This window comes from Grus americana, chromosome 5, assembly GCF_028858705.1.
Source record: "Grus americana isolate bGruAme1 chromosome 5, bGruAme1.mat, whole genome shotgun sequence".
In the NCBI taxonomy this organism is placed as follows: Eukaryota; Metazoa; Chordata; class Aves; order Gruiformes; family Gruidae; genus Grus; species Grus americana.
The window spans coordinates 16,714,498-16,728,376 of record NC_072856.1 but is presented as its reverse complement, the minus strand read 5'-3'; the positions used below and the strand labels follow the sequence as shown (position 1 = coordinate 16,728,376).

The window sequence follows — 13,879 nt, the reverse complement described above, 5'->3', positions numbered from 1 at the left end:
TGCTTAACAACCTTCCATTTCCTGGGCTTTGCTTTGAACTGGTCTATCTCCTAACAGCTTGTAGTTTGAATTGGGAAGGCCTGGTCATACTGACTGATGAACATGAAGATGTAAGAATACAATAAACTGGTGATCATCTTTCTTGCCTGCATAAGAAAGTAAAGACATTGTGCCAAGCAAATATGCGCATTGGATGACTAACAGAGCTCCCACACTGTCAGTGTAGGCAGGGAATATGCAATGCAGCCACATATGTGTCTCAGAACCATACTGAGTGCTTTTTATTCTTAATGTTTGGTTTTGTTTTTAAATAGGAGTTCACATCCTTGAGCAGGATGTTTATCTCTATGCACAGAAAACAATATTGGTCATAGTTTTTAATATACCATCAAGTTTTTAAAACCACCAGCTGATACATCTATTGTGAATGACATCAGAATTTCAAGTAATTGCTATAAATGTTCACTAGGATAGCCCTGCATATCATATGCAATTATCTGAGTTTACTTTTTTTAATGGCTGGAAAAACCCTTTTGTTTTTTCCAGTGGAAATGTTGTTGGTAAGTTTTGCATTTAACTGCCCTGATTGAGGTTTGATCTCTTTCTTTGATAAAATTGGTGTGAGGTTTTGACAAACATTAGTAAGCTATAACAAATGAGTTTAATTCCATTTGATACTTGCTTAGCCATAGTTTTAAAATATACATGCAGATACTACTGAGCTGAACACCCAAGGAAATTCTGTAAATGTCTGTAAGCAGAGTGCAGTTCAACGTTGCATTTAGTCTAGCAGTGAGCTTCCACTGTAGATGGTCCCCTTTTCACTTCTGTAATGATGACTAATCCACACCCCCCAAATTAATTAGTTTTTCATCAATTCTGCAAGCTGAAGCAGCAGCCTAGTTGCTGCATAGATAGATAAGATAGAAGGATATGATGGAATAGAGGAGAGTGAACAGTCTGAAACAAACCCCTTTGTGCATCAGATCATCTCAAATGCAACATGAAGCTAACCTTAAGTGTTGGTTGTTTGGATGGTAGTGTCATTTAAATTCCCCTAAGAAATATTAAGGACCCACTGAGCCAAGAACTCTGCAAACGCAGAATCAGAGACAGTCTCTTGAGCTGAATCTTAAAAAATGGAGATACTGGAAACCAAAGACAAAATCCCAAACCATCAAGTTACAGTTCTATGGCCTGACAACCAGATGATCAAGTATTCAATGGACAGACCTCAGTTGTTCCCAGAGCTAATTTTTTTCCAAGTTTATCAGGCTTTTCACTGGCTTATCTCATAAGCATACAGTATTTCAGAAAGCAAACTTCCAGAGTACAGGTAGAGAAAGACAGAAGTCTTCAGACTCTTCTAGGACTCTTTCAGTGACAGTGGCAGACACTAACAAAATCTTTTTAGCACTGAATAACTTTCTATCTGATGACAAAATAATTTCTAAGCGTTCAAGAAGCAATAAAGCTTTATTTCCCTTATAGAACTATGTAGTAGCCTGTGTAATATGGATTGGTCTCTATTTCCTCTGTTTTAAATGCTTATTTCTTCATTCTTGATCTCTGTGAAAGCTGACATCTAGATCCCTCATCTCAGTTACTTTATTTTTACCAGCAAAAATTGCTATTATGTGGACTAGCAGTTACAAGGGGTTATGTGGAATGACTGGGGAGAGTCTCCACAGATAGTCTGCATTATATAAACTGTGCTTTCCACTCAGCTGGTTAATTAAAGTTGGTTTTCAGATCCCAGACAGAAACCACTTATGTACACACTTTAATAACATGTTTCTTTCTGTTCCTCTGTCCCAGGAGACTTGGCCCTGTCTTCAGGTTTGTTCATTCTTAAGATGGAGAAAAGGGAATATAAGGACAAAAGGTTGGAGGGCATGTGGCTCTACATAGTCCCTTTTCAGGGAAATACTCTTGTCTGATATGGGGTTGTAGATGGAGTGAGGGATCATCTTACAACACAACATCGCTACAGATTTCCTGAATGATGTGTTCTTTGGAATAGATTCTGTGTCCTTCCCAGAACTAGGAAAAAATGAACAGTAGCAATAAACCATTTTATCATTTTGTGTTCCACCCTCTGGATTTGTGTTACTGTTCTGTGCTCCTGCACATTAACCTGCTTTGCTGCTCTGTCAATGCCAGAGTATATATCCAGATAATTGCGTGCACAATGTTTGCTTGCATTTGGGCAGACTGTGTCAGTGTTTTCAGCAAAAATTAACCTGGTAGCTTAAAAATATGGGCTTTTGCTTATGCAGAGCACAAGATAAAATCACTCTTGCTTTTGCTTATGCAGAGCACAAGATAAAATCACTCTTGCTTCCATGAAGTAGTCTGAATGTGCTGCTGAGTACTTGCTACCAGAAGTTTTGCAGTTGCTTATCAGTCTTCTGTGAGACATCCTCTAGAGGTTTCACACAGAGCAAAATGAAGTGCTGAGATCTTCTCTTAACTCAGAGCCCGATTTTGCTGGCACTTATGCTCATGAGTAAGTGCTCCTGTGACTAGTTTCAGCTGTTCATGTCAGTATAACGAAAGACATGCAAGTTTTAAAGCAAGGTTATGCAGTTGTATTGCTGTTATTGTTTAAAGTGACTAGCTTTCTGTAGAACTACTCTGCCTTCAAGGTTTTTCTCATAGTCATGGACACATGGCAGCATATTTCTTCTCTATCAGTGTAAAGCAGGTGTAAAATGCTACCAAATCTGAGTATTTTTTTCACAACAGTTTTACATGGATAGTAACTGCAAGATGTAAGGTAATTGAGAACAAGACTGTGTCCATTTTCAGAGACAGGAGCGATTCCTAACTGTTCTTGCTTTAGTTGTATTTTCATCTAGTCATTCACATGCTGTTAGAGAAACAGAAAGATGGGGCATGTTAAGCAATAGGTAGGCTTATTTCCTTCAACAGTTTAAAATGACACTTGACCCTAAATTACGTAGTGGAGGGAAGAGGAAGCAGAGGAAGAATGCTTGAATTTAGAGGCAGTGTAGAGAAAGAGATTAAGCGTGGAGCCTGACAAGGCACCTGTACTGAAGGCAGACTACAACAGCTGCATATGGCTTAAGAAGTAGTAACTCTTTATAGAACCTACAAGACCCAGAGATACAGGCCTTGTGCCTACTGCTTCAGCATTAATTCTTATTCATTTAGCCTCTCTGGAAACATCATGATACCAAGCTCCTTGCACAGCAGTGTGTGTAAAGAAAATACTTTTATACCAACATTTGAATATTATGATGGAGTGCAGGCACTAAGGAAGGTCAAAGAATAGCATTTGGGGCTGCTGTCATTGCAAACAGCTTTATGTTAAAAAGTAGTATGTGTGATCAAGTTACCTTGTGTCAGCTGAACCACAATAAATATGCCTACACATTCTTAATCTGCTTTTGCAGAAGCACTAAGCACTTCTTGACTTGAATTTTAGCAATGTTGTCTTCTGTTTGCATTGGACTGAGAGCATGCGGAGTCAATTACACTTCCACTTAACAGAAGTAATAACTTTATATACTGGGGCAACCTGTTCAGATACCCTTCATGTCAAGACAAGGTAACATAAGGAGACCTGTACAGAGAGGGATAGCATCTTCTGTTAGGCCACTTGATGTAGTTTGGGGATATAATTTGGCCTTCAGTAGTGAATCAAGAGGCACCAATTCCTTTTTTCCAGTGATGATCGCTTATGAAATCATTATTTCTTGGTCCTGTACCTCAAGGACATGCTGCTGGAGTGGAATTGTGTGCATTATGAAACCTTTTTCTTGGGAACTGTTGCACAGAGCTGGTGATTATGTCATCGCCAGGAGTTTCAGAGGAGCAGTGGGGGTGCTGATGGTGGACTCAAAACTGTCCACACCATCTTTTTATGGTGCTTGTTAGTTGTTTTGAATGGCACCTGCTCTGTAAAGGAAGGTTGACTCCCCCTGGGGCTTGCTGCAAGACATTCTTTCTGTGTTTGAGCTTAGGCTTTAGAAAACACATCAAAAAACAAACTTAATAAAAACATCTAGCTAAAAATAATTGGTTGTCATTTTTTCCTGCGAGGGAGGCAGAGGTGTTTCTAAGTGGCTATAAAAGTATAAATACCATCTGTATACTTTATGCCTGATTTTTCTGGTTTTAAGAATAACTTTTGGATTATGTTTTGACACACGTTGTGTACACAGACAGTATTTCTTATTCTTGGACCTACGTAGTTCTTCCATACTATGTTTGTATTACAAGTGAAAGACAGAGCGTGTATCCAGGTCTTTACAGCAAGTTTAGTCCCTCGTCCTGGGTAGCAAAGGATTGCTTAATGCTAAAATGTGCTATATTGGTTGAGGTGATTTTTTTTTTTTTTTTTTTTTGAGGAGTGCCTCACATGTGACTCTGACTTGCTTTTACCTGGATGCTGTCTTGTTGTATCCTGGTGTCTTCTAAGAACGTGACTTGCTTTTAAGTGTGTTTTTCTTTGACATACAGATGTGCTTATCTACGTGCAGTGGTCACTTCATGTCCCAGTGTCAGCAGTGAAGTCTGGGTATGTAGGTGGTCTTTGATTTATTAGCCTGTTAAAAACTGGAAAGATCAGTTTCTAGTGAAATGAACTCTGTCATTTCAACAGGACCTCTGCAGAAGAGGGTACTTTCAGGATTTAGCCCTTTATACTCTTGTTCTTCAGGAGACTTCTTGATTGGGTTTATGATGCTAAGTGTGTTGGCATCAATGGAGAGTTGTATTGGTTTCTGTGGGCTTTGGATGAGACTGTGGATAAACTGGCCTGATAGTCACAGTGCGAGGTGCTTTAGAAGTAGATGACAAATTATATAAGCCTTGGAGGCAGTGTGTTGTATCATCTGGACAAAGAATACATCTCTGGCCTCTCCCTTAGCAGAATTTGTAAAAAAGGAAAAAGTCCTTGCAGTTTGTTAGAGGTGAATTTCTTTTTACATGCCTGCATGACTCTCTTTACCTATGTTTTTGCTATGCTTTGAGTGGCAGGTTGGAAACAGTCTGAGGCTGTGATGGACTGTCTGCTTCCAAATTATGTATTCAGTTAGTCCCACTGTGTGGTAGGTAGGACACATTCAGCAGTCCTTCACAAACAAGTAGTAAGGGTCTCTGTCTTGTCCTCACAAACCTTTAAGCACTCTCTGAGATGTTAATAAAATTGGCCATTATGATTTCAGCTGAAGGCTTTTCCCGTATGGAACAGATGGTTCCTAAGGTAGCTTAGCTTATGGATCACTCCTTGTCCTTAAATACTAAAAGACTTTATGGTACATACTATTTGGATACCTGGAAGGCTTCAGGTGGATCCCAGTTTCTGTATGCAGGCAATAAGCAAAAGCAAGTGGATCAATAACAACAAAGGAATATGTTTCATCTCCTTTCCATGCTTCCCCCACCCCACAGATCAGTGGCTTGATACTTCCTTTATGGACGAACATCACATCATGGTCTTTTAGAATGTCTTTTCAAGAAAAGTTATGTGTAAAAGCCCTGAATGATTCTTGGACATCTGATAATGTTAAAGCTTAGATTTTTCACTTGTTTTTTAGGATTCTAGTGCATAAAGGACCTAAATAATAATCCCAGAGGACCATCTGTCCTGGAGCAGACATTGGAACTTGGCTACTATGTGACTGGAAGAACTGAGTGCATGTCAGGTGGTAAGTAAGGCAAGGAAGATCAGATATATCATACAGTCACTTCAGTACAGATGAAAATAACAGTTGCATACTCTTTCAGAACTTGTCCTGCTCTTCTTGGAGAATGAAAGGAACAAAACAAAAAAATCCAAAACAAAAGGGAAAGGAAAATTAAGTGCAGAGCCCAGTTAGCATGGAAGGTACTTTTTGCTAGATCTTTTTGTTTTGGACTATATCTTCTAATCTAGCTGTCGTTCTCACACCATGCAAAGTGTCCATTTTACCTCCATTGCCAACTTGATGTCTACGAAGCTCGTTTTAACCAGGATTTCTAAGGAAACCTAAAGGATTGAGCCTTCGTATCCTAAAACCTCCTTTTAAATACAGTCCATAGCTATCTCAAACATGTTTTTTATTTATTTGTGGTAAGCAGTAAGTAAATTAGTTTTGTTTAATCATCAAGGAAGCGGGTGTTTTCAAGTCATTCTGGACTTGGTTCTAAGCATATTTTGTCTCTTACTAGAAAGTGTTTCCTATCTGTGCAATGAAGGCTCTTATAGCTACTGGACTTTGGACTTTCAATCATGCATCTGGTGATGAAAAGATTTTTTTCTTTTTATTGGTTAGAAAGCTGATCTATTTACCTTCTGGTTACAGCCTAAATATGCCTTAATGCTCCACTGGACCAGCCTTTCATACCATCTTGCAGGTATAGATGTCTTGCAGACTGTTGCAGTCTGTGGTGGGTTTTATGGTACAGAAGACAGTTCAGTTGATGCACGTGTGCCTTTAGAATCAACTCCACTCTGCGAAGGAGACCCAGCTTATGGAAAGAGGATGCCAAAAGCCTTTATTAGGGAGCATTTTGAGGACAAAAACATGTTCTGTATGTGAACAAACTGTAAGGTGAATGGGTTCATTCTATCTGCTGTATGCTTTACTTCTGAAAAGCCCTTTGAGCTGTGACCTTCTATTACTTACATAAGAATCCTGAGAAGTTTCAGGTAACCTACAGGTATTTCTCCTGGGTGTTCACATTCTCTTTTCAGATTAGATATAAGTGGTCAGCTTTGGCCAGTTGGTAGTCAATGCTTGCCACTCATTTGATGGCAGAAAGGATGCGCTTTCCTTTCTATAAGCTCAGAGAGTCACAGAATGGTAGGAGTTGGAAAGGGCCTCTGGAGATCATCTAGTCCAACCCCCCCGCTAAAGCAGGATGACTTAGAGCAGGTTGCACAGGATCATGTCCAGGCAGGTTTTGAGTATCTCCAGAGCAGGAGACTCCACAACCTCTCTGGGCAGCCTGTTCCAGTGTTCTGTCACCCTCAAAGTGAAGAAGTTTTTCCTCATATTGAGATGGAACTTCCTGTGTTCCAGTTGGTGCCCATTGCTTCTTGTGCTGTTGCTGGGCTCCACTGAAGAGAGTCTGGCCCCATCCTCTTGACACCTGCCCTTTAGATATTTGTAAGCATTGATAAGATCCCCTCTTAGTCTTCTCCAGGCTAAACAGACCCAGCTCTCTCAGCCTTTCCCCATACAGGAGATGTTCCAGTCCCCTAATAATCCTTGTAGCCCTCCACCGGGCTTTCTCCAGTAGTTCCTTGTCTTTCTTGAACTGGGGAGCCCAGAGCTGGACACAGTACTCCAGATGTGGCCTCACCAGGGCAGAGTAGAGGAGAAGGCTAACCTGCTTTGACCTGCTGGCCACTGTCTTCTTAATGCTCCCTTTGATGCCATTGGCCTTCTTGGCCGCAAGGGTACATGGCTGGCTCATGGTTAAATCATGCTAGTGTTCTTTACTGTCTTTGTGTTCTACACTCTTGTCCAGATCCTTTGAGGCAGGTGTTAAACTTAGGCCATAAAACATCAGTATTATTTACTTCTATATTGAGGTGGTGTGTAGGTGTGCCAAGTAATTGGAAACCTCATTTTGTTAGGACATGTACAAGCATGCAGTAAATGGCAAACTTTTGGTCTCAAAGCACTTACTCTTGATAGTTTAGCATAAGTAAAAACATGATATTGTATGTTACCTGATCTTTATAGCCATAGACTGTATTAATTTCGAAACAAGTTGTAAATGGAATTCTGCTGGTTATACAAAACAGTGAGTTCAGAAATCACTTTGCAGAGTTTATTAAATTTATCCCTGCACTGAAATTTGGAGCAAAATGGAGTTAAAAGTATGGAATTAAACCATGAGTGAATTTGATCCATCCACTAACATAGAAGCCACCCCACCCACCCCCTATTTTTAACTGGGTAGTTTAAAAAAAATAAAATAATATCTGTAAATCCAGTATATGATTATTATGGATACTGAGTATATTCAGAAGTCTTTTACATTTCACTGCCTATTTCCTTTCCACCAGAGTGGCTGCTTTGGAAGGAAATGTGTGAATGGCTCTGGTAGGGTAATGCTTTTTTTTGCCTTTTTTGCCTTTTTTTTCCTTTCTCTTGGTTTATATGGGACTTCAGTTCTTCCCCTTTTGTTTTCACTTGGGCTTTGACACTGCCCTAAAATAAGTGTTCCCCTCTATTCACTTCTCATCTCCACTGAATTCTACTTGGCCAAAATATCATCTGTTCATGTACACAGCCTGCAGGTTGTTCATCAAAAAGATCTTTAATTCAGCAGTGATATTGGCTTACTTTTTATATGTGGGCAATACAAAGGGAAGTTTTTCAAACAGTTTTGGTTTTATTGCAAAATGAGGCGTGGGTAGTTCTGCTTTGCAGAAAAGCTTAGCCTGGGAAAACCTGATGTGGGAGGGGAGAAAGAAAAGATCGACAATCGTTTATCATGTGACATCAAAGTGAAATAGTTCCAACAAAAAAAAAAATCGTGGAAAAGCTTTCCAGCTGAATGTGAGCTGAAGGTCATGCACTTGCCTTCGCATTAACATAATAGCATCAGCATGGAAGCGTTGGTAAAGTATGGTGGAAGTCTTTTTGTATAAGATATCTCTGGCAAGCATGCCTGCTGAAAAGGTACACTGAAAAGGCCTCAGTCTGAGCTGGCAGAACAAACTGGTTTTGGTACAAGAGGCAAAGAAAATTAGAAAGTATCAATGATAGTAATTTGAGTGAAGGCTCAGGAAATGGTGTATGAAATGCAAATCCATGTCTTGAAAGTTGATGGAAGATGCTCCAATAAATGTTTGAAGTAAAAGTCATTGTCCAGGCATTGTCATAGGACCGTAGACTGGGCCTTGTTGTAAGTTTGCCCAAGAAGAGGGTATGATTCTGTTCAGCTGTCACAAGTCTGCTAATAAACTTCAATATTGCAGAACATGTAGAATGTGGCCAAAGGCTTCCAATGTTTTAGTGCCTAAGTTGAGCAATCAATAAAACACATACAAGGAAAATACTGTCATTTTCATTGCAGGGTGTGTGAGCTAATGAGAAACTTCTATGCATTGCTTGGTTAGGGTAGGTTGGAGGGCAAATGTTAAACTAGTGTTCACTTTCAAATTCTGAAAAATGCCTTGGGAAACTGTTGGAATGTGTTTGTGCTGACCAATGAAAAGGGATGGTGAAACCATAAAATGATGGACCAGATTGAAAAATGATCATTTTAAGTAACTAGAAGGCTATTTATTTCACAGGACTGCCTTGTGTTAGGTTTTGCATGGGCTCGCATCCAACATAGCGCATGGAGCAAAAAGTGTGCAGAATGAAATAAAACTGGATGGTGTTCCTGGAGGCTTGAAAAGTTTTGCTGTGGCTGTGAGACATAGCCATGAGCTGCTGTGGTGCCACCGGAAAACAGGGTGCAAATAGAAGAGGTTACTTGGGTCTGTGGGGATGAGCAAAATTAATGTGCTTGTTTTGAGGGAGTGTGCACTTGAGTTGACAGTTTGAAGTTGAGATCTTTCAGTTAAATCTTTGTTAAAGCAAGTTTCTTCTGCAGTGTGTGCACAAAACTCAACACTGTTGAAAATTAAACTGATGAAAATCTCAGTCTGTTTCTGAGCAGCATCTAAGAATCAGATTATGAAAAAGAAGGCAGTTTGCATTTCCAACATGCACTGCATCTACAGGTTTGTATCTACAGAGACCCTGATTTCAACAAAGAGTTAAATTAAAAATCATTCTATTCTTTTTGACAAGTATCTATTTGGTAAATTATCATGTGCCGGTTTTAGTTATAGAGTCCTTATTGCTTTAGTAAGGTTTCTTTCAGGATTATATAAGACAGTTTGCCTTTAAGGAACTTTAAGAAAGGTATTGGCTATCTGCAATACGAGAGAGTAATTGTTGTTTCTTGTCAGCCAGATTGTAATCCCTGTTTCATTTGATGGTGTTGCACAAATATTCCTGATGACTTCTGGGAGATATCTTAGAAAAACAAGAGAGAAGTAGTGAATAAGGAAGCCTTAGTCTGACTCTGTGTGGTTTATACTGCTTCTGTTTGAAAAATAAAATATAGCAATATACTCTCAGTGGAAAGAATGCTTCTATGGGAACATAGCGGAAGGAAGAAGAGATTGTTTTCTTTACTTAATGGTTTGACAAATACAGGTTGAGAGACTGTTCATTTAACATTGAGCTTTCATTACATGGACATTCCATGATTTCAGTGTAGTATTTATAAACAGTAGTCAGCATTTCTAACCAATGCTTGATTCAGAAAGAGATTTGTGCTTATGAAATGTTTGTATAGTAGCTTGAGCAGAGTTTGGCTAACCATATGCTTGCTTGTGGAATGCAAACAGAACCATGAAAAAAGCCACTCTTTGGCATGAAAAATCCCACCCATTTTCTTGTAGGGTTATTTTTTCTTCCTGTTCCATTACAAATCATGAAGAAGTGGCATTCACAGCACACTAGGTAAAAGTGGTGAAAATGTCAATTGCAGTAATGAGGAGAATCAAAAGAAATGTAACCATTGTTGGAAAGTTTAGCATTTACCAATGGGTTAAATGTGTATGTAACATGCATTTGCCATGTGTTATATGCTATATGGGTAACATGGGTAAAAACTCATAGCAAAATTTTGTCTTTGTCAGGATCTTAAAGGAAAAGTAGTGACTTGGAAGGTAATATTTGGAAGATGTTTTTTGTATGGCATACCTTTATGAAGGGCTAGAAAAGTTCTTAGGCTTTTTTTTTTTAAGTTGTTCTTGTAATTCATCCTTTCTCAAGCTGCACAGGTAGTAAGTGAGTTGACTTGATGCACAGGATAGAAGGAGAAGGAAGAGCATAAAATGGTTTTCTTGCCTCATGCCAAGGGAGGAATATAACTCTGGTAAACCGGCATTTGTAACTTAGAGATGTGAGCCTGTTGACACTGTCCCCTGATGTATGCTTATTCCTCTGCCAGTTCCATTAGCCCAGCATAGCAGTCACACTATCAAGGATATCTTTGTGTTTGATACCAAAGATATTAGTCTGTTATTCAGACTGGGATTTTATGAGGCATTTAAGGAAATGGATTATTTGTTTTCTGCTGAAGTTCCAGTGGAAGTTGGAATCCTTTGGTCACCTTTCAGGCATCCTGCATGAAAACATAGCAGAATCCATTTGCTGGTACGTCTCTGGGTCTCTGTATCACTAAGTGACTTTCTAGGTCATCAAGGAAAGATTGCAATTCATCATGTCACTGTAACTAGAAAACTGTGAAGCTGGCTGGTCTCTGGCAACGCTGAGAGTTTGGTATTGGTGGAGTATGCATTTTCAAATCATGAACTGCTACAAAAGTTTATCTTGAACTTCAAAAGGCCTAGCAGGCCATATCAACTGGATTAGAGCATACAGGTTTCTGTAGACAGCAGATTGTAGTGGTGTGTTGTGGTGTGTTGTCATCTTCAGCCTAACAGCCTAAGTAAAAGATACACACAGGCTGATCTAGCACAGTGGTTTGGTGCAAAGCTCCAGCTTGTGATTTGGGTTTCCACAGCAAGGTATTCTAACCACTATGCTGCTGCTTCCCCAGCAGCTGTGAGTTTTTCCTGGATTTCCACAAGGATGTACATCTGTTTTCCTCCAGGTGCACTCCACACTGCCTCTCTCTTTCCCAGATAAACAGTGCATTTCCAGTTGCAGTGACAGAATGATTTGGAGTTCTTTTTCCAAATTGATAAGATGAAGCTGCCTCTTGTTTGCTTGATAATGCTGTACTGTGCTTGCAATGAAAAAAATAACTAAATGAAGTGGAATGCACCTGAGTTTTGGCTCACATACTCATATTCATTTGACCTCACCAATTATTTGTTTTGATTTCAGTCTTTGGACCTTAATACAAGAATGTCACATGAAAAGTTTAAAGCTTTATCAAGAATCATGAGCATACCTTGACAGGACATTGAGGCGTACTTAATATGGTATGACCCAAAAGTGCTAGCAGAAGTAGGCAGCTGTATTTCAAAGGTAGATAGAATCATAGAATTGTTTTGGTTCAAAAAGACCTTTAAGATCATCAAGTCCAACCACTAACCTGACACTGCCAAGTCCAACCACTAAACCATGTCCCTATGCGCCACATCTACGTGTCTTTTAAATACCACCAGGGATGGTGACTCAACCGCTTCCCTGGGCAGCCTGTTCCAGTGCTTGATAACTCTTTCAGTGAAGAAATTTTTCCTAATATCCAATCTAAAACTCCCCTGGTGCAACTTGAGGCCATTTCCTCTTGTCCTATCACTTTTTACACAGAGTTTGTTTTTTTTAAGACAGTTTCTGGCAGTCCCCAGGAAGATTGGGATCCTAATGCCAAGGTAAAAGTACATTCTACTGTCTATCCACTACTATACAGGCAGCAAAACAGTATCTCTGGGCTGTCACTCTCCTCCAAGAATTATTCAGGAGTGTTCTGTCAGTTTTTCTTTCACCATTCATATTAAGACAGTCTTCCCCTCATGTGCTCTTGCCTCTGTATACTTAGCTCCCACCTTTTAAGCTTGATCTTCAACAGTAGGGACTGTCACAGAAGATACATCTGACCATGTGCTTTATCTGTGTTAGAGTGAGATCTGGGTGGCATCATCTTTCTGTCTCTTTTTTCCTGATTTCTGATGAAGGAAATGTGGGTGTATGGACTATGGACCTGAAGAGAGCAACAGCAAACTCCCGTTACAACCCTGTTCTGGATGGTCACAGGGGGCAAGAATCATGGTTATAGTTTGTTCCTGCTGTGCAGTTAGATGCAGCAGCCCATGCTCATGCATCATGACAAAAAGCAGGTGGCACATGGTGGGCTATTCCTGAAATAGCATTTCTTGGCTTGGCATGTCTACCTGTGAGGCCATGTTCCACCCCTGTGGGAGCTGACAGAACTGAGATTATATTAGGCCCTGGCTAGTGCTGTAATACTTCCCCACATGTGACTTTAGGTTTTGTGCAGGTGCAAATATCATAAACATCGCTGCAGTTTAAAACCTGGAATGATGGGCTGTCCTCAGACTGCCCAGTTTGTTGTACTTGATGTTCTGACGCACGGAAAACAGACTCCACAACCTGTGAAGTTGTAAAGTAGGTATGTTTATTCAGCGCTGGGCAGCACGGGGGGTTGTCCCACCAAAATCGTGCGCGCCTTGCAGCAATTCCCTTTGAATTTTATATGATAGAATGTTACATATTCAAAAAGCACCTATACATATTCATGATCTTTCCGTGGAAAGGCGGTCTTATTACAATGAGTTCATTTCCATTGTCTCCACCTTTAACTCCTCTCAGCTGCGCACGCGCAGTGCCTCTTGGTGGTCGTGGGCCGGGGTCTCAGGGATGAAGGCTGTATGTCTTCCTCACTGTGCACTTTTCACCTTCACCACAAAACTTACTCAGACTGGTTCCTAATTAGCAGAGAATCCTCCGTGTTCATTCCATTCTGATTTACTACCTCCTTATCTTGTGATTGGTTACAAAAATGCAAGCAGAGCGAAGGGTCATCTTGACCCTTCCTTACGCTAGTTCTTGTTAAAACATCAAGGGTTAAGATTACTAGATATGTGGCTTAAGCTAGTTAATGGTCCTGCCATTTCCTTTAAGTGTTAGTTCCCTATCAGTTCTCACAACTGCACCTGTGTTTCCTTAATTGTGAATGACAAACAGACATGCATTTGTGTACTGTATTTGTAAACACACAATTAAAGGAAGCAAAAGCATATGGTATGCAGCAGTTTGAAAAGCATGCCAGTCTCAGTTTCAAAAGCAACTGTGCATTATTGTCTCATTCTCTTTCAGTGTGAAATAGACTCCGTATTTTTAAGCTGCTTTTGAAA

General features: G+C 39.9%; 1 protein-coding gene across 17 annotated transcripts in view; it reads left to right on the top strand.

The window, feature by feature from the left end:
* Positions 1–13,879, top strand: part of PTPN5 (protein tyrosine phosphatase non-receptor type 5) — a 91,056-nt gene that overhangs the window by 18,813 nt on the left and 58,364 nt on the right. For 10 of the 17 annotated variants that reach the window (XM_054828809.1, XM_054828813.1, XM_054828823.1 and 7 more), the window contains one exon: positions 5,568–5,678. The exons of 5 other annotated variants lie outside the window; for them this stretch is intronic. In XM_054828809.1, the coding sequence (XP_054684784.1) occupies positions 5,669–5,678 (10 nt within the window). In that variant the 5' untranslated portion in view covers positions 5,568–5,668. Of the gene's footprint in view, positions 1–4,488; positions 4,547–5,567; positions 5,679–13,879 lie in introns of all 17 variants that reach the window. 2 more of the 17 variants (XM_054828814.1, XM_054828806.1) reach the window with 1 other exon arrangement.